The following is a 27,755-nucleotide window of genomic DNA, read 5'->3' as shown; positions in this document are numbered from 1 at the left end:
CATGGACAAGGTCTCTTCTGAGTCCATTGTCTTCTTGTCAAGCACTCATCTTGGCTCTCAAGCCTTTTACCATCTTGGTCCTCAGTGGTCCTTCCTGCAGAGTAGCCAAATTTTCCTGCAAAGTGTCATTATCATCTTTAGTCTCAAGCAAAGATTAGTTCTTTTGGCTTTTGGGCTTGAATTTTATAGTGTATGAAATTCTTCAGCTCTCTACCAGTGTTTCTCAACTGGGCCAGGGTTCTGTGACAATTAAATTATGCCCGATGCCTGGTGTAAGGCATCTACTCACTATGTAATGAATTAACTTCCCTTCTGTGCTTCTAGAATGGTAGTAGTTTTGTACTTTCCTTAGGAGAATTGAGAAAATAGTTTTCAGTATACGTGCATATCTTTTTCTTCCCTTCTTCCTTTCTAATTGCAAATTACATTGTAGCTTTCATGCTGTTTTGCTACTTGCTGTTTCTTCCCACTTACCAATGGTTTTCAGTGACTGTGATGTTCCAGAGTTTGGAAGAGAATCCCTGGTGGGAAGCCAAAAGTGATACCCTGAAAGGCACAGTCCAGATCTGGATTTTTGCTCTGGCATAGGGGATGTGTGGGTTGGGCTCCATTCAGAAGATTGGCTGAGACCATCTGGTAAAGCACCCTTTCAGAAGGTGGGAAGAGGAACTAAGTTTCCTCATTCGTAGGGCCCTGGCTCCTCACAGTTTAGGAGGGCATCACAGATCACCTAGGTCAGTGGTTCCCAAACCTGGGATGTTAAATATACAGATCCCTGGTCCCCATCCTGGGGTTCCCACTTGGTAGGCCTGGGTAGGGATGCTTCAGGTGATTCTGTTGATCCGCAGGGCTTGGGAATCCTGGATGTGGCCCCGATGTCTTTTGGGCACCCCTGTGCTCCGATGGTGGCTCAACATCTCTTGTGTGGCCTGTGGTACCGTCCTCGACTTTCTTTCTCTACTCTTGCCCCTCTGGAGTGCATGCACAGTAACTGGGGGAGGATTTAAAAATGTGTGATTCTGCCACTCCCTGTACTCCCAGCCTTCATGTGTCTGTGGCCTTCTACCACACGCAAGTTCCAAAGTCCTACAGGGCCTGACATACTTTGGCCCTGGCTTCCTTTAATGACCTCACATCCCATTTTGTTTACCTTCTCCTGCAGTCACACTGGCCTTTTTGCTCTTTCCCCCAAACCTCCTGCTGGTTCCTGCCCCAGGGCCTTTGCCCTGCCTTTCTGTTTATCTGGAATGCTCCTCCCAGATCTTTGTCTGCCCCTTGGTCTCCCTGCAGTCAGTCAGGCCTTTGCTCACATATTAATCCCCATGGAAAGATCATTTCTAGCCACATGCCTCCCACTGTCTCTGTCCTCAATTCTACCCCATGACATCGTTTCATTTCTTTATAGCCCGTTACCACTATCTAAGATAGTATTGCATTTATTTTTTTCTGGCCCCCTCACTATGATGCAGACTCCAGGTGGACTCTGCCTGTATTGTTTACCACTTTTTCCCTATACTAGGAGTATTATCTGGCATGAAAGGTACTGAATGTTTGAGGGCTGAATGAATACATAAATATCCGCATAAGGGTTTGTCCCAGATGAGGGTTTGTCAGCCTCCACCTAAACCCTCTCAGGGCCAATTCTGCACGGCTCCAGACAGCTCTTTGTAGTGGGACCATCTGAGTGTTAGGCTGCCCTTCCTTTCCCAGGAAACAAGTATCTGCCTCCTTTCTTGCCCAGTAGCCGCTGCTCTTTATGCTCTCCGGGACTTGGGGAATGGTGGCCGCCACTGTCAGCAGGCTCCACCGCAGGGACTCTGGAGTTGGGGCGCTCGCCACCAGGTCCCTGCTGCTGCATCATGTTGCCCAGCTGCCAGAGTGCCATCAGCATGGCCTCAAGGTCGTGCCCCCTCCCCAGGCAGCCTGCGGCAGTTCCCTGGCCAGTAAAGACCCTCGAGGCCCAGCCTGTGCAACTCTGAAGGGCGGTTGTAGTTCAGGATTGCCTGTGGGGCCCACCGTGGCTGCCCTGGGGCCTGTGTCCTCGCAGTTCCACTGTCTTCTCGGCCCAGTCCTGCTGCCTTCTCCTTTGTCCAGGCGTCCATCCCAGGGCACCTCGCTTGCTAATAAGCCCCCACACAGTGTTTGCCTTTCTGGGATCCCGACCTGTAGCAGTGGGCTCATTGCCTAATCTTTTAGGTTCATTACATCCCCTCCAGACCAGGGAAAATATAAGTTTCACCTTCACAGCCGGCTATGGCGGGGTCAGCGGGGGAGCCCACTTAGCATGGGATGCTCATGGCATCCAAGACCGTGACAGCACCACTGCCCTTGGCTCGTCCGTAGAGCCAGTCCACGGGGAATGGAGTGGAGGCTCTGCAGACTTCTCTTGGCTGCCACTCCAGGTTGGCCCTTGGTGGTAGGTTGTGGTGCCGCTGACCTCTGGCTGACCGCTGTGCGGTGAGGTATGCTCTGAGGAGCTGAAGTGAAGTCAGGGGCATTGCCTGAGAAACCCACTCCAGAGTTTTGTTCAGTGTCTGTCTCCCCCTGGGTTTTTCCCAGAAACTGAGTTGCAGGCTTTATGATTTCACGGAGAGCGATGAAGAGTAGCCAGCAGTCCCAAGATCTTTGAGTGGTCAGGACCAGCCAGAAAGGTTAAGGAGAAGCCGGTTTCAGGACAGTAGTGCTCCCTAAGTTTGTTTCTACATTTAGACAAAGGCGAGGAGACATGTATTATGAAGCCTCTGCTGCTGCCTTGGGTACTGAGGGTGTGAGCGTATTTGAAGATCAGCTCCGTGTCTGTCTGTTGGCTTGAGGAGGGGAGGCGAATACACATGCATCTAACTGGGAGAGCCTGCTGGATGCACACCCTGGCCAAGACATGGCCCGGTTAGCAGGGGAAATACAGCGTGGGTAGATCGCACATGATACCTGGGATATAATTACACTAAAAAACACGTGTTCATCTGAAATTCACATTTAATGGAGTATCCTGTATTTTATCCGGAGCCCTGATATAAGGGCAAAGAGACATGTCATTGGGTGGTACGGAGGGACTAAGCAATTTATTGAGCATATGGGATCAGGATATAATAGAACTCAATACAGATATTGCATGAGATCTACTCATACTACTATGAGTAGTAAAGCTTCCTCTTTATCCTTTCAGAAATGTTTTGTACATCTGCACATCTTTATGCTTTATTTATCTACTTAACCTGCACACTGGATCATGGTCTGCACAGTTTGCTACTTGTTCTTTCTCTTACTTTGCAGTGTTCCTTGGACTTCTTTCCATAGTGGTACCCATGGAGGTCACACTTTCTTTTAAAAGATGGTTTTTTAGGTGTGCCTGGGTGGCTTAGTCAGTTAAGCATCTGACTTTGGCTCACTCATGGTCTCACAGTTTGGGGGTTTGAGCCCTGTGTTGGGCTCTGGGCTGACAGCTCTGAGCCTGGAATCTGCTTCAGATTCTGTGTCTCCCTCTCTCTACCCCTCCTCCTGTTCGTACTCTGTCTCTCAAAAATAAACATTAAAAAATATATTTTTATTTTTATTTTTGCTTTGGAGTATACTGCCACCAAAGTGAAGGCAGTTAAATATTCATAGTATGTAAGATTGTGTTTTTTAGTTTTTATTTTTTTAATGTTTATTTTGAGGGAGAGAGAGAAAGAGAGAAATGAGCAGGAGAAGGGCAGAGAGAGAGAAAGAGAGAATGAGTAGGGGAGGGGCAGAGAGAGAGAATTGCAAGCAGGCCCCGTGGTCAGCCTGGAGCCTGACACGGAGCTGGATCTCATGAACTGTGAGATCACGACCTGAGCTGAGATCATGACCTGAGCCGAGATCATGACCTGAGCCGAAATCAAGAGTCAGATGCTTAACTGACTGAGCCACCCAGGTGTCTCTTGCATTTTTAATTTTTAATTGAAGTATAGTTGACATACAGTATCATTTTAGCTTCAGGTGCACAACAGAGATTCTATAATTATATATAAAGTATGTAAGTTTTAAGGTGAATTTGGGGGATACTGATTGACTTTAGAACTCGGGGTGAGTAAGCTGCTCTTTAGAATCTTCTTAGATAATGCTCAGTTTGGAGATCTGGGTACCACTCAATCAGGCTGTCCATAGTGGAGTGGCCAAATACCATCAGCTGACCAACTGGAATCCATTTGAATTTCTGAATAATTTAAAAACATTTCAAAATACTTGAATTAACATAGGGCTGTGTTTTCTGATAAGCTTCCTCCTACTCATAAATCTGAGAGCTGACACAGTTCATCTGTTTTTCTGTTTGGATCTTTTACTTTTTTCCTTCCTCCTTTTCCCTCCCTCCAATATTGATCTATATCTCAGTCTACTTACTCCAGCTGGTTCATTTGTAGCATCTTATGATCTAGTTTCCAGACCTTTCAAATAAATTACTCATATCTATGAAGGAGCCATAATTGACTTTTCGGTTGAGAAACCCAATTCACCAAAGTGGCTTGGGAGAGACATAGTTCATTTTGCTCTATTATCAAATCAATGTTCAAATAATATTTTAGGATTATTTATTTTCCTCAGTATGAGAAAAATGTCAAGATTTATTTCCCATGTTTCTTAAATGTCAGAGGAAATTGACCTGAGCTGGGGGAACTCTTAGTGCCTGGTGTTTTACGGTTCTCAGCTAAAGGATTACAAGACAAAGCACTGAGCACTGATTGTGAGTGTTGCCCTCGTGCTCAGTGGACTCAGTTTGTGGGTTGTGAACAAAAATGGTTCTTGCTTCTCTGGGATTCATTAGACTAATTGGAGAGGTGACATTATCAAGGATGTGGCCTCCACTATGCAGGCATATGAAGGGAAATGGTTTCTGCAGCTTTATGAGTCAGATTAGACCCGAGACAAGCCTTGCTTTGGAATGTGGATGGGAACTGGATGGCACTGTAGCTTGTGGGAATTAAGAACTGAGAGGGAGGTGCGTAGGGAGGCTACATTAAGTAGAGGATGCACGTGGAGAAGGCTCGGCTGGGGTAAGAGGCAGTTGTTTCACTTTTAGTCAGCCCATCACATTCAACAAGCATTTGATGGGCACCTCAAAGTTGCAGGCCCTGTGCTAAGCCTGGGGATGTACACGCAGACAGGTAGGGTCCTTGCTTTTAAGGAGTTCAGGTTCTGGCGGGTGAGACAAGTAAGAGGACACTCTGGGGGATGGGACAGAGGCTCAGTGAAGTTTTTTGAGACGTGTGGGGTCTAAACTGGATGGCTGCTGGGAGGGGGTCAGGACTAGGAGGTGGGCTGATACAGTGTTGAATGGCAACACTGGTTAGGGTCAGAGCAGGAAGGACCTTGTATACTGCTGAGAGTTGGATTTTATCCTGTAGCCTTTGAGAAGTCACTGAAGGAGTTAAAGCAGGGAAGCTGCATCGTGAAATGTATATTTGGGGGAGTCCCTCAGACAGCAGGATAGAGTGTGGGTGGGAAGGGAGAAGGCTGGAGGCAAAGACACTAGAGAGGAGGTGGCGACCCCAGCTGGGGCAGTGTCTGTGGGGACATGTGGCACGTCGCCTAGGTTAGATGGCAGTCAGTTTCACAGGACTTAGTAACGGACTGTTGGGTGTGGGGATGAGGGAACAGGAGGTAAGGCTGTTGGTTGGAGTGGCACATGGGCCCTGAAGTCACCTCTGACAGTTAAAGTCTCTGCAGTGAAGCAAAGGCCATAGCAGTAGCCTTGTCCAGTGGATAGGATCCTGAGCAGGATTGGTGAGCAAGTTGTAGAGGGAAAAAGGGGACAAGAGCCTGCCTTCTTCCTTTATTCCATCTTGGAAATATTTGCAAGTTTGACACCCCTCCTAGAATCCACAAGGTATTAATACACCAGTTAGTTTCAACATTCAGTAATTCCAATAAGTACTCTGTGGAGACTATAGTGGCATTTCCATTGGTATTTTCAGTAGCTAGAGTGAAATTTGCTCTGTATGGCGTAAAATCAAGCTAGCATCTTTATGATAAAAATGAATATTCCTATTCTTATTGTTTTAGTTTTTATGCTTAAGAAGGAAACAATCTAGGAGATTGTTGCTTGTGAAATTTCCTTTCTGGAACAGATGGCCTTGATGGCTTGTGATTATTATGTTTTAAGATTTTTGTTGCTTTACAACTTTATTTTTGAAATTGCAAGCAATTCAGAGTGACCGTCACTGAGGCCTCTGTTCGAAGATGTTCTAACAGAGCTGCCCTGGTTTTAAGATTAAGCAGTATTGCACTTGAAGATGAACTAACTTTCAAGAACTTCTTCAAAGAAGGAAAGGTATTGCTTCCACTTGTGCTTTTCTTAGACTAAACTCATAGTGCAAAAAACTCTAAAAATTAACACCGCAGTAACATAGTGAAGTACCTGCCTATTTTAGAATCCTACACAACATTTTATTGTAAGAAATGAGTTAGCCCATAATTAGTATGAAGTGTACACAGTGATTTTCATTTCAGTCGTCCAAGATATGAAGGCTCCTAAATATAATTTTGTTCTCTAGTACTGCTCCGGGGGGACGCCAATTCAGTCCCCATGGTCAACGGTGATGATAACCATTCTTGCCAAATGTCCTATCCCCTGGAACTGCGAGGTGATCCAGTTCAAGCTGATCTCATGTACTTTCAAATCTCCTTAGAGAATCCTGGACCTTTGTGAAAGAACTGCCTAATTTAACCAAGGGCACTGTAGGTAAATTCCTGCTATCCACTCGTCAAAGATCCTGCGTTAAGGCTGTAAGAGGTTTGACATCACAAGGAAGAGATCTGCTGTGAAACTGCCTTGTAGGAACATTAATACCTAGAGTTTTAAAATCTTTTTCTGGCATCTCCTACTGAAGTTCTGACAGAGCGACATTCATTGCTTCATCCAGTCTGCATTTACAGTGATTTCCATGTCAATAGTCTTCTTCTCCTGCAGCCTTTTAACAGCTGCAAGAGATAGATGGATCTCAGGTTGTTGGCATTAAATATTTTGAATTTTTATGAGACTTGAATTGATCAATGGGTGCTTCTGGTATTTGAGTGATTTCCACCAGTCACCAGACTTCATACAGAGTGAGTGTCCCACCCTTTACATCAGGTATGATTTTATTGTGATTTCCATAATAAGTTCGCAGGGTTTTCCATTGGTTGGGTTCATTAGATGGTTAAGAATATAAAGTTCTACTTTGGCACCCAGGTTATCTATGTTAGACACAGAAATACAGCCTTTTCCTTCTCCTAGAAGGGTATTGAGCAAGCCAGAGTTGTAGAAACTGGCATCAATGTCACCATGACCTTGGGTACCAAGCTTCTGTGTTTTCTTCTGAGTAAGATGCATCTTTTGCTTTAGGCAATAAGGATTCTTTATTAATCCTTGGGTATCTGCTTTGATTAGAAGTATAGATTTTTCACATGAAATGTTTGTTCTTCTAGTATTTATTTTTGTATCTTCATTTGTGTTAAAAGAGCGTATTAGAATAAGAGGAATATCTCTGTTCAGAAGTTTGGTTTGCTGAATGGTCAGATCTAAAAAGGTATTCTCATTTTGCACACTTGTCTGATGTTTTGGGTCTTTATAACCCACGCTGGTTCTAAAACCGCCATTGAGTTTCACCACCACTAGCTGGGGTAATACAGAAGATAAATATTGTCAGGTAAGCCCTGGCCTGCATCTTTATAGCATTGAATGGAATCTTCTGGAGGTTTCTGGATTTTTCCCCAGACCATAGAAGGTCCCTTTTCTTGCAAAAAGTTATGAAATAGCTTCTGAAAACCAGTAAGGTATTTTTTTATTGTGCTCAAACAATGTGATGGTGCTGTGGTGAGTATTTTTTTCTAGTTCTTCAAAGATAATTACAGCTGTTGTCGAATGACTTTTTGGAACTGAGAAGCACTATCTTGAGACATGGCTTTGCTACGATCTCTTTGAGCTATGCCTCAGTTTCCATAACTGGCTCCTCCTTTCTTATCTTACTTCCTGGGTTTTTAAATATTCTGTCTCCAGTTGATTTACCCCCTCAGTAATTCCCTTACCCTGATTATTTTTTTAAAGTTTATTTTTATGTTGAGAGAGAGAGAGAGAGAGAGAGAGACAGACAGACAGACAGAGTGCAAATGGGGGAGGGGTAGAGAGAGGAAGGGAGACAGAATCCCAAGCTGGCTACATGCTGCCAGCACAGAGCCCAGTGCAGGACTCAAACCCACAGACCACAAGATCATGGCCTGAGCTGAAACCAAGAGCCGGACATCCAACCGACTGAGCCACCCAGGTGTCCCCCTTACCTTGATTATTTTTAAGAATGCCAAGCTATTGGCAGCAACCTTACCTTGACATTGGGAAACAGTCTGGGTATAGAAAGGGCTAGAAGCTGATTGGCAGGGTGCTGGAATGAGGTAACCTGAAAGTCATGACATTCAGATGACTTCTTAGATAACTAGTAAGTCAGACATTTGTTGTTTTTGGACAGAAGCCACAGTACAACTTAAGAACAAAGAGTAGAGAGAGTGTCAGCTAGGTTATATGGCCATAGTCTGCCATTTAATTTTATAAATAAAACTTAAAGGTCAAAGCACAAAGGTTGTGAGTTTCCCAGTGTACAAAGTAGATAACATTGGGGGCTATGTCTCCTGAGCATCAGTATAAGGCCAGTCACATTAATATAATATCAGCATAGCACTTTACAAACTTTCACTTTCATCAGAATCACTTAGGGCTCTTGTTACAGTGAAGGTCACCATCCAGTGGGTGTGTGGGGGGGTGGTGGCTGAGAGCCCTCGTTTCTAACAAGCTCCTGGGGCTGCCAATGCAGCTCGCTCATGGGATGCATCTTGAGTCACAAGAATATGAGTTGGGGCTCCTACCTTTTGGGGTAAGAGCTCTTTGAGAAAATGAGGAAAGCCGTGGACCCTCGGAACAGTGAACATGCCACCTTCCCCCTCCCATGGCCATATCCCAGTGCATAGGATTTCAAGGTTGTGAACCCTTTGAAACCCATCTAGCCTCTTCAGATTTCAGAAGTGGCTAATAGATGCTAGTAAGACATAATGGTCTTTCAGTCAGTTTCTTCTCTTGTATATTTCATAGTGTGGATATTAATTTAAAACTAGGAAGGTACTGCTGTGGTTACCTAAAGGTTATAATAAATGTGGGAGGGCCCTTTAACTTGCGTTGCTTGAGTATAAGGGTCTGAGCCTTGGAATTGCTTTGCCTGGACTTCCAGCAAGAGCAGTGGGCATGGTGTGAATGGCATTTCCTCATGTTTTATAAGTAAGAATTGTCAAGTAGTATGAGCACCCGTTGTAGTCATTTCTAATTTTCCATCCCTGGATGATTTTGTGCTCCCAGCAGGTATTTGTTGATAAGAGTGGTTTTAAAGTGAAAGATCTGGACACATTAGGTTAGTGACTGAGAGCTGACCCACGTGTGGATGGAAGGGACAGAGACACGGCAGCCCATGTATTACTAAAACTAATTCGGTAGTTTTCTTGCTGGGCAGGGCATGCCGTTGGTAGTTACATGCTGTAAGAAAGGGGTAGTTTTATGAAGTATTTGTTTTAAGGCCACATGAGCAGGGGGTGTCCCTGAGGCATTTCTCACTTTTGGGTGAGATCTAGGCACTGCACCCATGGCAGGGATTCATTTCATTTATTTGTCTGTCTTTCAGGCCACTATTCGGTTTCATTCAGGCCTACACTTCTTCAGACTGGGTTGGAAAAGTTAAATCAGGCCATAGGAATCCACTGTAGTTCTTGAATGGTGTTTCTAATGTACTGTTTGGGTTTTATAATTCAGCCTGTTCATCTTGAGGTTGCCAGGATTTGTTCCTCCACCCCGGGATTATTTTTAAGTAAATCCTAGATGTCATATTATTTTACTTATAAATATTTCAGCGTGTATCTCTTAAAGGCTAAAACGTTAAAGAAAAGGCATCACGGTACCATTATTAAACCTAAAATGGTAGTAATAATTCTTAATGTCAAATATTTAGTCAATGAAGGATTTCCCTATATATCTCATAATTTCTAAAAATGCCTTTCCTGTTTGCACTGCATTCCAATTGGTTGATATATCTTTAAAGTCTTTTTTTTAAATCTGTAGGTCCCCCTTCCATCTTTATACTCCTTGCAGTTTACTGTTCTTGTCTTGAATAAGCCGGTGCCTTATCTTCCACCCTTCCCAGAAGCTGGATTTTTCTATTTGCCTCCCTGGCATTGATGGATGCACTCCCCCTGCCCCCATGTTTCCTGGCGGTTCCTGGTGCACCAGGTCTAGGTCAGAGTCAGGCCTCTTCCATGGGGGAAGGATAAGATTTCTGCGTCAGGGGTGCTGGGCTTTCACTTTGGATGCCCAGGGTGTCTGGTTGTCCAAAGTGGTGAAGTCAGAAGCCCGTGATGGTCATTCTCTAGAGCCTTCAATTCACCAGAGTCGCAAAGTGCTGACATTCTAATTCTATTGTTCTTCTTTATTAGGTAGAATACCCTAAAAAGAAACTTCCCCAAGCAACTATTCACCATGGAGTGCAGATTGTTTGGGAAGTGCAGGTGGGGCACCTGGGTGGTTTAGTCAGTTGAGCATCAGACTGCACTCAGGTCATGAACTCTCATGGTTCCTGGGTTCGAGCCTCACATAAGGCTCTGCACTGACAGCAGGGAGCCTGCTTCGGATTTTCTCTTTCTCTCTCTGTCCCTCCCTGTGCGCATGTGCTCACATGCTTGCACTCTCTTTCAAAAATAAATAAACATAAAAAAAAATAGGAAATGCAGGGTAAGTGCTTGAGTCTTCCCCTATATTTACTAGTTTTTAAAATAATAAGGTGATTCTTTTAACTCTCCAAAGGGGACCTGTGGTTTTTATTTTCTAATTTTGACTTCATAATGGACTCCCTATTTCACACACGTCCATCGACTGCAGTTATGCTCTTTATGCCGCTGGCCTTTTGTCGGTGGCCACTTACCAGGTTGGCTCCTCAGACCTTTTGCTGTGACTCTTATTTCAGATCCTAACTTAGGATCTGAAAACTCCTAAGCCCACAGATATATTTATTATCTCACTGTTTCTGTGAGTCAGGAGTCTGGGTGGAGTTTGCCAAGGTCCTGTGGCTGACTCAGGGTCTCAAGTCTGCAGTCCCCTTCCCGCCTGGCAGGGGGAGGGACACTTGCGGGCTCACCCAGGTGGCTGCTGGCACGCCACAGCTCCTTGCCATGGGAGTTTCTCCCAGTCTCGCAGTGTGGCAGCTGGATGTCCCCATTGCCAGGGCTCAGAGAGAGACACACACAGGAGCGCCAGCAGGTCAAAAGTCAGAATCATTTTATAACCCAAACTAAGATGTGACAGATCATCACTGTTGGGGCATTAGTGTTCCAGTTATTAGAAGTGAGTTGCTAGGTCTAGCCCACTCGCCCGGGGAGGGGATCACACTGGGTCGCAGATACCTGGAGGCAGGGATCACCAGGAGCCATGTTAGATGTTGCCTATGGACACCTGTCAGCGCAGAGCCTGACACAGGGCTCAATCCCATGAACCATGAAATCATGACCTGAGCTGAAATCAAGAGTCAGATGCTCAACTGACTGAGCCACCCAGGAGCCCTTTTATTTTAATTTTAATTTAATTTTGTTTTTTTAACATGGAATACATGACCTGTACTTCAAGCTTTTTGTTTTTAAACGCTGATATCTTTTAGGTCATTAAAAAATAATCTAGTTTCATCTTCTTATAATTCTGGCGTTCTAGGTATACTTTTCTCTACTTTGCATTCCCCTCCTTACCAATACATCCTGGCCCCCATCTCCTAACGGTGGATAGAAACCTTCCTCATTCCTTTTTCAGTGACAGACCACTCCATTATGTTGATACATGGTTCTTTATTTTCAAGAACTGTTCTTCGAAGTCCTGTGGACTTCCACTTCTGCTGTTTTCCAGGCACTGTAGTTTCTGAATGGATATCGAAAGGAGGTTGGAGGAGGGGGCTGTGCCCTGGCTGCTTCTAGAAGCAGCATCTGTTTGTGACCATTCATACCTTTTCTATTTGGTTCTCCTCTTGGGTAGAGAGGAGAAGGTGTCTTTTATAACCAGGTAGGTGGGGCTGCTTTTTTCATGAGTCAACGCAGCCCTCCACAGTGTCTGTCATTTAATTTACACTCCTCTTAGCTGGCAGTTAGAAATTCTTCCAGGTTTTGAGAACATATTATTTGTCAGTCTTAAGTTTTTTGATGGTGGCATGTTTTGTGTGTCTTTGGGTTTATATTAGTAAAGATTTGGGAGGAGTAGTGTCACAGATTGTGCTTCAGATGCCATTTAAAAACAAACCCCCATATGTAAAAAGTAAATAAAACAAATGTTTTAAAAACAATCCTGTCTCTCCTAACTAGTACTGAATTATTTGTGTTTCAGGGAGAAGGACTTGGAAGCCAAATTCATTATTCAAATGGAGAAAAGCAAAACAACAATCACAAACTTAAAGGCAAGTAGCAACGTGGCCTTGCTCTGCCAGCCTCCGTGTTTGTTTTATTGTCAGAATGACTTATGGGTAAATAAAACAGAGCTCCCATTTCCTTACCTGTCCTTCTCAGTCAGCTAGCCACATCAACTTGTGCTTGTCCAGGGCTCAGCCAGGAAAGGTAAGGGCGATGCTTTGTCCCCTTTCCTGCCCCCAGGGTTTATTTGAGCTCAGAATCATCAAAGCTGTAGCCTTGGCATGTGAGCTCACAGGTTTTGCCCAGACAACTCACTGTTATCCTGTATCCTGTTCTAGATCCTTAGTCCGGCAACTAGCTGCCTTCTGTGAATCATTAAGTACCTGTTGGCCCTAGATTTATTTCCATTCTTTTTTTCCTTACATTTATTTATTTATTTTGAGAGAGAGAGGAGAGAGAATGGTCAGGGAAGGTACAGAGAGAGAGAGAGGGAGAGAGAGAATCCCAAGCAGGCTCCGCGCTGTCAGCACAGAGCCTGCCATGGGGCTCGAACTCACAAACCAAATGTGAGATCATGACCTGAGCTGAAACCATGAGTCAGATATGACCAACTGATCCACCCAGGTGCCCCTCTTTCCATCCTTAATGAGAGTAATCATGTTTTTAAACTTGACAAGAGGAATTATATTATTATTCAAAATTCAGGGGATGAAAGATTTTAAAAAATGGATTTTTTTTCTCTGAAAAAGACAATCACGCCCTGCCTGGGTGACTCAGTGGGGTAAGTGTCTGACTTTGGCTCAGGTCATGATCTCACGGTTCATGGGTTTGAGTCCTGCATTGGGCTCTGTGCTGACAGCTCAGAGCTTGGAGCCTGCTTCGGATTCTGTGTCTCCCTCTCTCTCTGCCCCTCCTCTGCTTGTGCTCTGTTTCTCTCCCAAAATAAATAAGCATTAAAAAAAAAAGAGTTTTGAAAAAGACAATTGAAAAAACCCAGAATTTTCTCGGATGGCATGTTCTTCCCTTTGCACTTAAAATATCCTGTTTTTTCCTTTGGTCAATGAGTTTGTTAAGAACTGTGACTACTTTTCATCTGGTGGGGGATCAGAGTGTAAAATTAATAATAATACATCATGGGCTATGTAGACTCTGCCCCTTTGTCCTCCCACACTTGTCATTAACTTACAGGTTTGGAGTTCTGAGGCCTGATGCTCCATGGCCAAGTGCAGATCAGTCTCTAGTCAGATTTCTGTTAATTTGTGGCTCAAGGGACTAGATTCTTTGGAACCTCAAAGTGGTGCCACTTGATCTCCAGTGATAGAAGTTGGGGAATGCCTCTCTCTTCCAATTGGGCCATGCTCTAGATAATTTGATAGGCTTCCTTTGAGGCTCTGGTGTCCCTTTGTCCAAGGCATTCTCTAGTGGAATATCTTTCTTTCTCCTCTGACCACAATCCTTGTACCTTCTAGCTGTCTGGCCCCACCTGGCTTGCACTCCTTTGACCTCCCATATCTACTTATATTTCTGCCAGTCATCACTTGACCATTGCCTCCTGTTAGTTACCTTTGCTTTGCTTTGTTTCATGTGTCTGTGTGCTTCTAATGCTATGGTAACAGTTTAATCATTAAAAAATTGTATTTACTGAAATAGAGCAAAGAGACCCTTGGCTTTGGCTGTGTCCCTGCTTTGCGCATTATGGAATCTATTTTTCTTGATTGTTCTGGAATTTTAGAAACATTTCCTTGTCTGATATAACAAAAACAGATAGATTTTTAACATTTTAATGATAAGAACTGCAGAAATGGTGTATTTACAGAGTCTGAATTATGGTGGAAAATATGATGCTTATTACATGTTTTCAGCATATGTCCAGGGAGCTGTGTGAAGATTTGGTGGCTTATGCTGAGAGTTAGATGTTGTTTTGGTTCAATTTAGGTATATGGCAAGGTAGACAAGATATATGCAAATATCTGCAGTATACCCAGAATGTGTCCTGGTAGAATCTAGCCTCTCAGAGGTGGGAGCAGTTACTTCTGGCTGTAGTGCTCAAGGGAGGCTTCCTGGAAGAGGAAGCTTCCCACCTGGAGTTTATAGTGGGGCCACAAAACTGCACAACTCTAGGGGGTTCTAGTCACATCATGATCTATGTGAATGGCACCCCTTGGAGTTCGGTAGACCCTGGCTCTGTTGGTTTTGGGTGGAGGGAACAACAAAAAATATTGAAGCCAGAAAAAAAATAAGGGTCTGGCCAGAATGTTGGGTTCATATAAAAATAATCATAGTAAGTCCAGAAAAGGAGCCTTGGGTCATATCATAACCTGGATTGCTGGGAGTTTAGGATTCCTCTCTTTCTCTCTTCTCCCTTCCTTCCTTCCAACCTTCTTCCCTCCCTCCTTCCTTCCCTCTCTGTCTTCCTCCCAGTCTCTCTCCCTATTTATTTAGGGGGTGGTCAGGAGGAATTAAAGGCTTTTTAGTCAAGTGATCATTATACATTTTTAATGAATTTTTCTTTTGCTTGAATTGGATATATCACTTAGCTAACAGTGCTCTTTACATTATTATCATAATCCTCTCTAGATACCAGAAGGAGGGACTGGGGACTCAGGAAGAGAACGGACTAAGACCTTCACCTATGACTTCTCTTTTTATTCCGCTGATACAAAAAGTCCAGATTATGTCTCACAAGAGATGGTATGATATTTTCATAATCTTTATTTTGATTTATTTCCATATTGAAGAAAGAAATGCCCGCCCTAAAACCCTATAAAACATCTTGCTAATTTTTTCTGGATATAATTTATGTAAAATCTGCCTCTGCTAACTTGGAAAGGACTACTGTTTTGAAGGATGTGCAAATAAAGCACTTTGGGAGTGCTGTTTGTATGTTTCTAAGCCCAGCAAATAGGCCACTCAGCTCTGAGTCCTGCTGTGATGCAGGGCTTTAGAAGTTAGGTTAGATTTTGAACCCAAGTCCCATTTCCTATAGACTATTTCAGCATTCTTGAAAGAAGGGTTCTAGAAGGAATGGACATGTTGTTCAGAATTTTTCTAGAATCTAGCATGTAGCTGTAATTTGTCTAAGAAACTGGTGCTATAGGCTTTTATGGTCTAAAATGTGGATATGACATGGGCATATAAGAGCAGACCCAAAGATCCTCCCGGAAGACCATTGCATGTTGACATTGCATGTGAGCAGACTAAGGGGATTTCCCTGGGTGGGACCAGTTGGGTGTTTAAACAGAACAGAGTTATGGGGAAGCATCAGTACAAGGGGAAGAATATGGGCTTCTTCCTGGCTTCTTAACAGCTTCTTTAGATATATTGCTTCAGGGCTGCATGTGTTAACACTAAGGTAAAACCTGTCTTGCCTACCCTGGGTTATAATCCATGCAGTGGCATCTTAAAGTGGTATGACTGTCTGGGTGCTTGCAACTTGTTGTGTCTGTGCTCTGGAACCACTGCATTGCCTAGAACATGTTAAAAATGCAAAATCTGTACCAATTCCAGACCAACCGAACTGCATTTTTTAGCGGATTTGCACACCTCAACATTGGAGAACTTAACATTGGTTAAGCAAATGGTTTGTGGAAGAGGTTGGCTTACAGAGGCCATGTAAATGTTGGAGTTAAGATAGACAACTTAGAGAAATTGTTCAAAGGACAGGATTGGAGTGTTTGTATCCAGGATGTGTGGATTCAGCATCAGGGCAAAAATAGAAAGGATGACAACAATAAGAATGAGAGCCATAAAGAGAGATTAGTTGGCTGGGATGAAAGAGGGGCCAGGAACTCATGTTGTTAAGTTTGCGTTGGTGTCTGAAACTCTGCTTGGCACTCACGTACCTTGTCTCACTCCATTCTCAGAAGACCAGATTTAACTTTAGCTTTGTTTTTCTTCTCAAAGAGACTCTGAGCTTAAGAATGTGCTCAAGTCCATAGACCTAATCGACTTCATAGTAGCCAAGTTGAGATCCTGGGGCTGATGTGTAGAGCAGGGGAGATGCCATTGGAGGGTCTTCAGGGCATAAGGTTGGCTTATTCTAAATGATAGATGAATAGGGCAGCCTTATTGATGAATAAATGAATGACGAGTGTTAAAGAACAGATTTCAACCAAGGAAATTTGAAGATTGAATTGGCTTTATTCATCGATTCACGAATCCTCCAGCATCCCAGTCAGCAGTTAGAGAGGAGCTTTGAAGAGCTGTACAAAATGGAAGGATTTTATAGGCAGAAACAGGGTGGGACAAGTAGCACAAGAAAATAAAAGATTGTTTCAGGCAAGGTCATCTTCCCATAGGGGGAACAGTAGAGGGTGTTATTAGGTAAATCACCTCATCTTCCTCTGGGGGATGGAGAGGGCCCATGTGGCAGATTACCTCACTGGTGCTGATCAGAAAATTCTTGACTGACCAGTTGAGACTGCATATCTGCGGGGGGGGGGGGGGTTGAAACTGCAATTAGGTTAAGTATTGAACCCCGGTTTGGTGACATGGCCTAGCATAAGTGACTCCATTTTGGGCCTGTGGTTTTCTGCTTAACAGCAGTGCAGATAACTTTGCTGTTGAGGTAATTGGATTGCTCAGCATTGGTAGCTAGGAGTCTGGTGAGGAATAGAATGTTATAGATACTGAAATCCAGATTCAGGCTTTAATACAGGAATGGGAATGAAGTAGCTGGTGTAAGGGAATTTGTTCGGGAAAAGCCAGTTCATTCCCCAGTCTTCAGAATGTCCTCAAGAAACGATGGATGAAGGGCCATGAAGGTTTCCACTTCTAACTTACACAACAAGTGGGTGGAGTTTCCTCCTTATTTAACCTGAACTTGAGGCCTTCTGGGGACAGAGGGCTGTGCAGAGGGCAAGTCCATGGGGGGAGGAGCTGAGCGGTGTGTGACAGCAGGGCCTGGCACACTGGAGATGCTCGCTAACATTTGCTGACTGACAGAAGTCGTTTACAGATGGTGGTTAATTTATGGGAACAGATGACATTTCCTGGTTCTACAAGAGTCAAGATCAGGGAAGCAGTAACAAGTTTAGCTCTTTTGGAAGTTAAAAATAAATGCTCAGGGTTTAAGAATAGTTTTAGTTTTGGCAAAGCTTTTGATAGGGATAATTTCCATGCTTTGGGTGATGGGTAGTGTCTCTTCTCAGGTGTTTGGGTTTTTCGACTATATAAAGAACCTGGGATTGTTCCACTAAATTACAAACCTAAAAAATCCTGGAGATGTATTAGTAAATACAGTACTACTTTCTAGCGGAATCACATGTTAATAAAATCAGCATAGATACAGGAAAATACCTATTTTTTAAAAAACTCTATTAAGGAGAAGGGTAATCTTCCCTCACCCCTAATGTTAAAAAGAGCTTCAATTTTGACTACTGATGATTAAAGTTTTCATGCTCTCCTATCTGGCCCAGGATTTGAGCTGTTGGGTGGTAGCCCTGCTATAAACAGGGGAAGATACAAGCTTATCATGATGTTGGTCTCCTCCTCCTCCTTTTTCTCTACCTCATCTGAATATAGGGGCCTCTTGAGGAAATATATCATGCCTATTACTATAGTTCAACTCGTTTCCTTTACTGGTAAACAAATACCAAGCAAGATGACCAATAATATTTCTTCCTTTCAAATTAATTTTAGATTTGGAAAAAATAATCACTGGACAATTTAAGTCTATATTCACATAAATTAAAGACCATTAAATAAGGTCTGATTTTTTTTTTATATTGTATTTATTTTTGAGAGAGAGATAGAGGCAGCATGAGCAGGTGAGGGTCAGAGAGAGAGAGGGAGACACAGAATCCGAAGCAGGCTCCAGGCCCTGAACTAGCTGTCAGCACAGAGCCTGATGCGGGGCTCGAACCCACGAACCTTGAGATCATGACCTGAGCTGAAGTCGACGCTTAACTGACTGAGCCACCCAGGCGCCCCAGGTCTGATGTTTTTTTAATGGTTCTTTAAAACTCCAAAGGGAGGCTTTGATCTCCTTAATTCAACCCTGGAGAAACTTGAAACCTAAAATCTCCCAGTTGACAAGCTGAATGGGTGAGTCTTTTGTTTTAACAGCGCCCTCTTGTGGGCAGTTCCCCTCTAGTGAGGCCCTGGGATGCCTTGGATCATTCTGGAAATCAGCTTGAAAGTCTGTGCTCACCTATGCAGCTAGGTGGATTTTGGGTCACCTGGTTAGGTGAGGATCTCAGCAGGGTTTTGATGCCAGTTGAGGAGAGCTCGGTCTCATAAAGCAGCCGCTCCCTCCCCACTTTGGTTTAATATTGATGCTAAACAGATCCTTCCTAGGAGCTGTACTAGGGTAGCCTGTTTTCCTTGCCGAGAACCCCAGAGATGTGGGCAGCGTCCCACTGCTTCTCTGGGTCCTGGGACAACTTTGGGTGGGTTACTTGAAGCTGAGACTGAGCCCGGCCTTGGTCTCAGTGCATCCAGACCTGTGTACTCTAGGCCTGTTTTGCAGTCATGTTCACCAGCCCCAAGACCCCCCACCTCCTGCTCCAGGCCCCCAGGTCTGTTGGAGAACTCTAGTTGAGTTGGCTTTCTGGAAGAATCGGTAAAAGTAAAATGGAGGCTGGGAGGTTTTTTTTTTTTTTAATAAACTTTTTTTTTTTAATTTCTAGGAGAGGAGAGACAGAGTGAGCAGGGGAGGGTCAGAGAGAGAGGGAGATACAGACTCTGAAACAGGCTCCAGGCTCTGAGCTGGCAGTCAGCACAGAGCCCGATGCGGGGCTCGAACCCACGAACCGCGAGATCATGACCTAAGCGAAAGTCGGACGCTTAACCGACTAAGCCACCGAGGCGCCCCTATAAACATTTTTTAAAATGTTTACTTCTGAGACAGAATGCAGGAGAGTGTGAGCAGGGAGGGGCAGAGAGAGGGAGATAGAGGATCTGAAGCAGGCTCAGTGCTGCCAGCACCGAGCCCGATGCAATGCTTGAACTCACGAACTGTGAGATCATGACCTAGCTGAAGTCCGACACTTAACCACCCATGTGCCCTGGTGGGTGGGATTTTTAATCCTGGGAAAGAATTATATTTTGAAAACTCTTGGGTTTGGTTTAAATATATTTTCCATTACTTTGTTGTTGCCTCAGACAAAGGTATTATGTAAGATCGTTTTTAAAATTTCTTTGGGAACTTTATGGAAGGCTGTTCTTCCTATCCAATGGCACCCTATGATAGGGTAAAAATGATGTATGACTTTTATTTTTTGTTTAATCAGAGAGAACGGAAGAAAAATTTAGAGTCTCTCCTCATGTTTTGTATACAATAGTGAAAACCAATGTTAGACAGGTGGTCTGGAGCCCTGAGCCTCCCCGGGATTCCTGGCTTCTGCTTCTTCATGGCTTGCGGGAGGAGGTCCTTTCAGGGAGGGCTCGATGTTGAGGGTGTGGGAAGAGGACACTGAAGCACAGGCTTGGGGGTCAGAAATGCCCAGGTGCAAATCCCAGCTCTGCCACTCACTGTGTAGGCTGGCTCATCTCCCTTTTCCCCCTGAAAAATGGATCTAAGGGATGCTGCTCACCCTGTAGCATTTTATGAGGACCGATATACGAACTCCGTGTGACCTGCTGTTACAGTTGAGAGTTGAATAAGTCAACAGAATTTGAGAATAGGACTAGAAAATATCTACTCTCAAGGCTGAAATGGATACAAGTTAACAGTATGTGGTGACTCAATTGAAATGATAGTTTGGAACTCTTTGACCAACAAACTGAGGAAAACAAAGTCCAAGCAAGTTGGCGGCAAGATTGGTACCTGAGGAGAGCTGAAGTCCGGTTGACTGTTTTTATTTTGTCCTTGGATGATAGGTTGTGTTAATAGCAGGGATAGTTTATGTGGAGCAGAGGTCAAGGGGGCTAGTGCTTATCAGTCCCCTCTAGGGATGGGTGTTCTGGCTGGAAGGGCTTAGAACCCTGCAGGGGAGATGATGGGTCTCAAGTTCAGCTAACTCAGCATCACTCACACAGACTAAACATTCCTGAGGGTTTGATGAGTCTCCCATCTTGGACCGTGGTGACCCCACAAAGCAGTGCCTCGCTTTTTCCTAGCTCTAAGAACCAAATCATGCTTCCTCTCTGACAGGGGAAGGGGGCAACATGACAGCTTGTGGGATTTGGAAAGCTTTGGTTGGTCCCCTTCCCAACTGGGTGTACCTAGCATGGCCACACATGTCAGTTGGCCCCCTTGACAGCAGTTGTCTGGGTGAAGTATTTGTCCTTCATCCTGTTTCATTCCTCACAGTGCCCGACTGCAGCCGGGCGGTGCAGCAGACATCCTCACGCTGGTGTAGGTGCAACCCCAGCCCCACACAGCTCCTCCCCCTGCCTGCTCCATCCGGGCAAATATTCAAATAGGAGAAAGCATCTGGACTCCGACTCTGGGATCCCGGCCTTCCCAGCCCCATTCACACTCACCCATCACTCAGCTCTCTGAGAACCTTATGAGACTTATTTTGATGAATAGCCAGACTCTTCAAATGACAGTATTGATTTGGCATGCTTGGGGCAATAACTCCTGGCCATGGTGGTTTTCAGGTTTTGAATATTTAGTTTCTGGAAGCTCTGATAGAATGCATAACTTTGTAAGTTTATTTAATTCTGAAACGGTAAATCATCATGCTTTAAAATCATCTTTGCTTCTTAGACATGATTGTCACTTTGCCTTGTTTACATTCAGGAGTTTTTCGTTAAGTAGGAAAATGGATGGGGTTGCTTTTTGCTTCTTTAAAAAGCTTCCTTTCGATTAAAAACTGAGGTACATACATACTCTGTTAATAGTTGTGCGATGATTGTATTTATGTGGTGTAATCCTTACAAGACAAAAGTAGCGTTCAAGAATATTTGTCAACATTAAAGGGGCTCTTATTAAAATGTATGGTAATTGTGCCTTTTGTGGTTTTTTTGTTTCTACTTTCAGGTTTTCAAAGCCCTTGGCACAGATGTCGTGAAGTCTGCATTTGAAGGTTATAATGCTTGTGTCTTTGCATATGGGCAAACTGGATCGGGAAAGTCATACACTATGATGGGAAATTCTGTACGTTGTTTCACGCTGTGGGAAGAAAATTTCTCATTATCTCTCTTTGGACTGATAGAATTATCTCTTTTATCTACTTGGTCTGTACTAACTTGCTTTTCATGTTCTGATCATTCTTTAGCAATAAGATAAAACTCAGTAATAAGTTGGACTAAATTTCCTTTGAGAGATTTTAAATTAGAAATAGTTTTAAGTTTATAAGCATGAATAATGGATGCAAGTCTCAGTTCATTTTCCGTATTTAAAGGCTTTATAATCTTATCAAAAAAAGTATGCTGGGCCCACAAGTAATTTATTCTTCTTTTCTGCCAACACAACAGTTTGAATAAAATTACTGAACTCTGTTCTTTTCAAAATTATTCAAAACATATTTTCCCCAAGAAAAATGTAAAAAAAATATAACTCTGTTGGAAAGGTACTACACAACTCCAGCATATACATAAAAAGAGAATTATGCAGTTTGTATGGAGTGTATATAGTTAACGGAGGATGTAGAGTTTAGTAGTTAACTCTGTGTAAACTAACAGACATTAAAGTTATACTTGCCCCAAGATACGGAAGAGTAGAAACTAGACATTATTGTAGGAGCTTTATCTCGTTCTGTGTTTTCTCCAGATCGAGGCAGTGTTTGTGTGTCCTACTTATGTCCCAGTGAAAACTCCCTTTACTTCCTGTCAGACCTGTGGTCAGTTCTAGCTGGGGAGGACCGAGCAGGGGATCACAGGGCTTCCTGCACACAGGCAGGCACGGAGGTGTCTTTAATGCTGAAAGTTTGGTGGTTCAGGGAACTTAGTGGTAGTGCATTCCTACAGGAGGGTGGGTCTTTCCAGATGAAAAGTATTTAAGTGCCTATGACCTGGCTTCTTAAATTCAGCCTTTTCCTTTATGGAAGTAGAGGACTGCTGTGTTGTGAATTTTGGGAAGAATAAATAGGAGAGTAAACAGTTGGGTTCAGGAGTTTCACATTTCCTTTTATCATTACTTCTCCCTAGTTTCCCCACTGTGCCTTTATAAAACAACAACAACAACAACAAAAAACAAGACAAAAAAAGAAAAAGCCTTCTCTAAAAATGAAATTTGCATGTTGATTTGTTAGTAGCCATTTTACCCAAGTTAAACATTTATAAAGCACTCCTAAATCACACCAGTTTTTCTTTGACCTTATGGTTGAATGCTGTTTGGGTCTTCCTTTTTACTTTTTTTAAAGGAAGAACAGAAAATATGGTGAAAAACTCAGTTTTCCTTAATAAGAATTGGTACCAACCTAATGGTATAAGAGGAAAAAATCTCTTAAAGCTGTAATGATCATTCTTTTATGTTTTTGGTGGGGTTAGGGGAATGTCGGGTGAAGGTAGAGAGGGCCTTCGGAAGGAAACACTTCAGCTCTGAAGTTTTGTTTCCTTGCAAGAAATACTTGGCCACCTTTAGCATCGTTCTGAGGTTTGTCAGCTTGTTAATGCCAGCTGAAATGTGAATATTCCTGAAGATGCGCACATTGCATAATTAATATGATGTATTAAAATCTGTCTAGGAAGCCCAATGTAGGGATTAGTGCATCAAAGGAGGAATATACTACATGTTTTAATATGGGCTTGTACCTAGGTTTTAAGACTTACCAGCTACTTTGAGTGCTTAACAAAGGTTTCATTAGTATTTTTCTTTTCTGCTCAGCATATATTTTACCTTCTTTGGTCATTTGACCTAATAGATTTTTCCACATTTATTCTAGAGCTGTAGACCATCTTGTTTGAAAGTTTAAGAATCGATCTATGTTTTCATGCCAGGATTCAACTGATTAACAGCTGATAACTGTACATTACCCTGGCCCCAGCATGTAGAAGTTAGAAAGCTATCTTTTCATCTCAGAGGATGAGAAGGAGTCCCAAGGGGGTAGGTGGTGTGTCCGGGGCCTGCAGTGGTGGGCCTGGGGTTGACCTGCAGGCCCCTCGAGTCTGAATCCACTCAGGCAAATTGCACATTCAGCCATCAGTTGCTTTTATTTCAAGTGACAGCTGTGTCGTTCCTCCTCTCCTACTGCAGGGAGATTCTGGCTTAATACCTCGGATTTGTGAAGGGCTCTTCAGTCAAATAAATGAAACCACCAGATGGGATGAAGCATCTTTTCGAACTGAAGTCAGGTAGGGCCTGTGGCCTGAGTAATTGAATGGGCGAGCTTGGTTGTAGCTTCTCTCCAGGCGCTAGCAATGGATAAAGGAGAAAGCTTATGGATCCCTGAAGGGAGAGACTGCCCTTTCCCCTCCTGTACTATCATAGCTGGAAGGAAAGCTTACCCACGTTTGTTTTCAGTGACTTTCTTGGGTGCAATTTGGATTTGGATTTGGGAGGCTGGCAGAAATTATCCCGCTAGGTCAGAAACTCTCACCTAGGATGTTTATCTCAAGGAGAGTGAGCTTTTGACTTAAGTGCATATCCTGTTCACTCACTTTATTCTTTTAGCTAAATAAGGTTTGTGTTATTCTTTGTGTTGGTAGGATCACTGTACACCTAATCTTTAAATAAATCTGGATGGATGGGGTGTCTTTTTACTCCTTGAAATTAGACCTTTGTGGGGAACCAGTCTCATCATTGGGTTTGAGGGCAGACACAGCAATCCGACGTTCTTACAGCTGGCCCGACCTGTGTAGCCTTGGACAAGGTGTTTAAAACACTGTACACCTCCATTGCGTAACCAGTGAAATGGGGCTAATAGTAGTCTATTGGGCTACTTGTGGGCTGTGGTAGGGATTAAATGAAGTAATCCACTTAAAGTGCTAAGCATGGTACCTGATAGATATATATAGTTATTGCCCATAAAGGTATGTTGCTGCTGTTACTGTTGTTGTTTTGTTGTTATTAATGTCTGAAATCGTTTCACTGAATTCAATCCTACTTAAAATTTTTAGCTACTTAGAAATTTATAATGAACGTGTGCGAGATCTGCTTAGGCGGAAGTCATCCAAAACCTTCAATTTAAGAGTCCGAGAGCATCCAAAAGAAGGACCTTATGTTGAGGGTAAGAGAAAATCTTTTATAGCTCTGTTCTTCTTGGGGATTTCTATAAGAACAGTAGTTTCAGGTGGGAAATGTGAGATAATGACAACATGCAAAATATTTATCTTTGGCATTTATTATAGCAAAAATGACATGTGCCATCACTACAGCTGTCACTAGTAAGAATTTATACTTCATTGAGCATTCACTGATTTTGTGGGCTTGCCAGATTTTCCCTGGCTTTCAGAATGAGAGCTCTCTGGAAATTTGTTCTCCAGTGTTCTCAGGCAAGATAACCCACCCTACAGGCTGTCTCTTTAAATGGCATTGCATCTTCGCAGTATATTTTTATTGATCTTAATGGTGGCTTATGACTGTATGGAGAGTCTAAGACCTCTTACCTTGTCAGAAGAGCATTGATAGAGTTTCCTGTGCTGTGGTCCTCAGCATTTGTGTTGTGACACACTAGCTGTGTCACAGTCACTTGTGAGGAATGTCACAAGTAATGATGGGTGAAGGGCTGACCCCTGCTAATTATTTATAAATAGGCTGGGTTTAAGGCTGTCTGGATAATGAGGCTCCTCTCAACTTCTTGCAAAGGCACCGAGTTGTGGCTGGCCTGTAGGAATCACAGACAGAAATGTGCTTTCCTGTGGCTGTTGTCTGTGTCTGTGTCTCACTGGAGGCAAGGCCGAGAACTGGCCATGGGCTTAAAGGTGTTCCTCTTTTGGTTGTCTTTTCCACCTGGTGATGCCAGGTGTACTAACAGGACCCCATGTGCATTTTATTAAATTTCCAATAGAAATTTCACCTTTTATGCCCAAAGGAAGGTGTATAACTAGGTATTTGTTTTGTGGAGCGTAGAATAGCTATTATTGTTAATAGCTTTTAGGCTAACTGTGCCTTCATGCTTCCCTTTAATTGTCTTATCAGATGTTAAAACATATTATAAAGCTGGCTTATGAGGAGGCAGAATAATCAAACAGGGGAAAACATCCAGAATATGAGGTAGATACTTATGGGGATTTAATTTCTAATAAATCTGATGTTCAAACATTGGATGAATATTGGTTGTTAAGCTGTCTGGGGGTGGGGAAGTGAGTAAATTGGCATCAGAGCTCAGCTTTTGCACCAGGGTAAATGGCAAATGGAACAAAGATTTTATTAAAAGTGACATAATGACTACAAGAAACTATGGGTTAAATTTTTTTTTCCAGAAATTTGGAGAAGGGAAGTCTTTTAAAAATTTTACTTAAAATCTGGAGACCATGAAATAAGTGTTAAATTTGAAATGGCAAACAAAACAAAATAAAAATTTGGCAGAAATACAATCAGCAAGGTAAAAAGACAACTTGAAAAGTGAGAAAAATCTTTTCAATCCAAGTTTCAGACAGAGGGCTCATTTCCCAATAATAAAGAGATCCCATTACCCAATAACAACAGATTCAACAACCAAGTAGACAAATGAACGAAGGATGTGAATAGACTTCACAGAAATGGAAATATGGATGAGTATTAAATGAAGGGAAGAATGCTCAGCCTCACTCATAATCAGAGAAAAGCAAAATGAAAAAGTCTTCAGGAGAACATTTCTTACCTATTCCTGGCAGATGTAAGTTAACTTGGTAAGACAGTGGTGGGAGATAGACAGTCTCATCCATTGCTACGGCTGGGTGTAAGTTGCCTTCTGTTGAGGATGATGTTTGCAATACCCACCAAAATTTCAAATGTGCTTTGATCCAGAACTTCTGCCTCTTAAGAATTTTTTTCTTCAGAAATATTCGCACATATTTGAAAAGACGAGGTTATATGTAGCAGCGTTACTTATAATTGGGAACAGAATGTAAACAAGGTCAATAGTTTCAATAGGAGACTGGCTAAAACTGGTACATGTGTATGGATGAATGCTCTGCAGTTATGCAAATGAGTGAAGAATCACCTTAACTGATGCAGAATATTCTTCGGTATATTTTTACATAGAAAATAGAATGCAAATGTAATTACATATATATAATATGTATATATGTAATTGCCTGTATACCTGTGGGTTATGTTAGAAGGCTGTGGAGAAGCTAATTACATTGGGTTGTCTGACACAAGGAATTGGGAGGTGGGTTTAGGATGGGTGGTGGGACACCCTTTACATAGTATATCTTTCGTAGACTTTGATTTTGGAAACGTGAATGTTCCCAGAAAATGACACTTTTTTTAAAGGATTAAAAAAATGCTCTTGGGTTTTGCACAAACCTAGTGTTTACATTTCCCTTGCTATGACTAATGCTCATGAGGTCGATGATTATAGCTAACATTTATCATAAATACGCTATGTGATAGGTACACATTATCAGAGGTGACTGAGGCTCAGTGAGGTCAAGTGACTTGCGCATAACCATGTAAGTCCACTGGTAAGTGGCAGAGTAGGACTTGATCCCCGACAGCCCAGCCCTCGAGTCTCTGTTATAAACTGCCAACCGTAGGAACAAGCAAGATCTTTAAGCAAGTCAACAAATCATACAGTCGTATGTTATTTCATAGGGGTATATTTCTTATTCTGTTTATTACATATCAGGATGATTTCTTCAGCCTCCTTGGTCCCCACTTTTTTTTTCCAGATTTATCCAAACATTTAGTACAGAATTATGGTGATGTGGAAGAACTCATGGATGCAGGAAATATCAATCGAACCACAGCAGCAACTGGGATGAATGACGTCAGTAGCAGGTCTCATGCCATCTTCACCATCAAGTTCACTCAGGTGAGGGCAGCTTTGGGGTCGGCTGGCTCCATCCGCAAGGTCTTTACTTGGTGATTAGCACCAGCTGAGGACCGATCATTGCTGAACCAGGAGCAGCAGCAGGCAAAGGTGACTGCCTGTCATCTCCTTGTTAATTAGAGTCGAACATGTGCTGTGTGCAGTTTTTCCATGGTTACAGTCACAGTCATTTGAAATGTCCAGATGCGTACCCTCAAGAAATAGTTAGCATGCTTCTGCCCTGTTCTAGACATTAAAAAAAAAACTTGATTTGTGCATAATTAAGCAAAAGTTTTCAGTGTTGCCAGCTCTGTGGGAGATAATGGATTGCACGTCAGACCAGCTGGAGGCCAAGGTGAGTAACTCATTGTGGTACATTATCGCTCCATGGCACTCAACCCACAATGTTGATTATGATAATTTGAATTATATTAAAGGGCAACCAACATTTTTAGGTACCAGTGTAAGAACTCATTCTGATTCTGAATTAAATGAGTGCATTTTGAATATGTGTGGAATTACTGAAGGTAAATATTTTAAGACGTAGGCCAGTAGAAC

At 43.0% G+C, this 27,755-nt stretch overlaps 1 protein-coding gene across 1 annotated transcript in view; it reads left to right on the top strand.

The window, feature by feature from the left end:
* The window catches only part of KIF16B (kinesin family member 16B), a 296,460-nt gene that overhangs the window by 25,098 nt on the left and 243,607 nt on the right, over window positions 1-27,755 (top strand). Inside the window, exons 2-7 of the mRNA XM_039252113.1 lie at window positions 12,386-12,455; window positions 14,986-15,099; window positions 21,338-21,454; window positions 23,495-23,592; window positions 24,358-24,467; window positions 27,058-27,200. Coding sequence (XP_039108044.1) covers window positions 12,386-12,455; window positions 14,986-15,099; window positions 21,338-21,454; window positions 23,495-23,592; window positions 24,358-24,467; window positions 27,058-27,200 — 652 coding nt within the window. The remainder of the gene's footprint in view (window positions 1-12,385; window positions 12,456-14,985; window positions 15,100-21,337; window positions 21,455-23,494; window positions 23,593-24,357; window positions 24,468-27,057; window positions 27,201-27,755) is intronic.

This window comes from Hyaena hyaena, unplaced genomic scaffold (assembly GCF_003009895.1).
Source record: "Hyaena hyaena isolate Hyena2069 unplaced genomic scaffold, ASM300989v1 scaffold_411, whole genome shotgun sequence".
Lineage (NCBI taxonomy): Eukaryota > Metazoa > Chordata > Mammalia > Carnivora > Hyaenidae > Hyaena > Hyaena hyaena.
The sequence above is the reverse complement of the archived record's forward strand: the minus strand, read 5'-3'. Positions and strand labels throughout refer to the sequence as shown.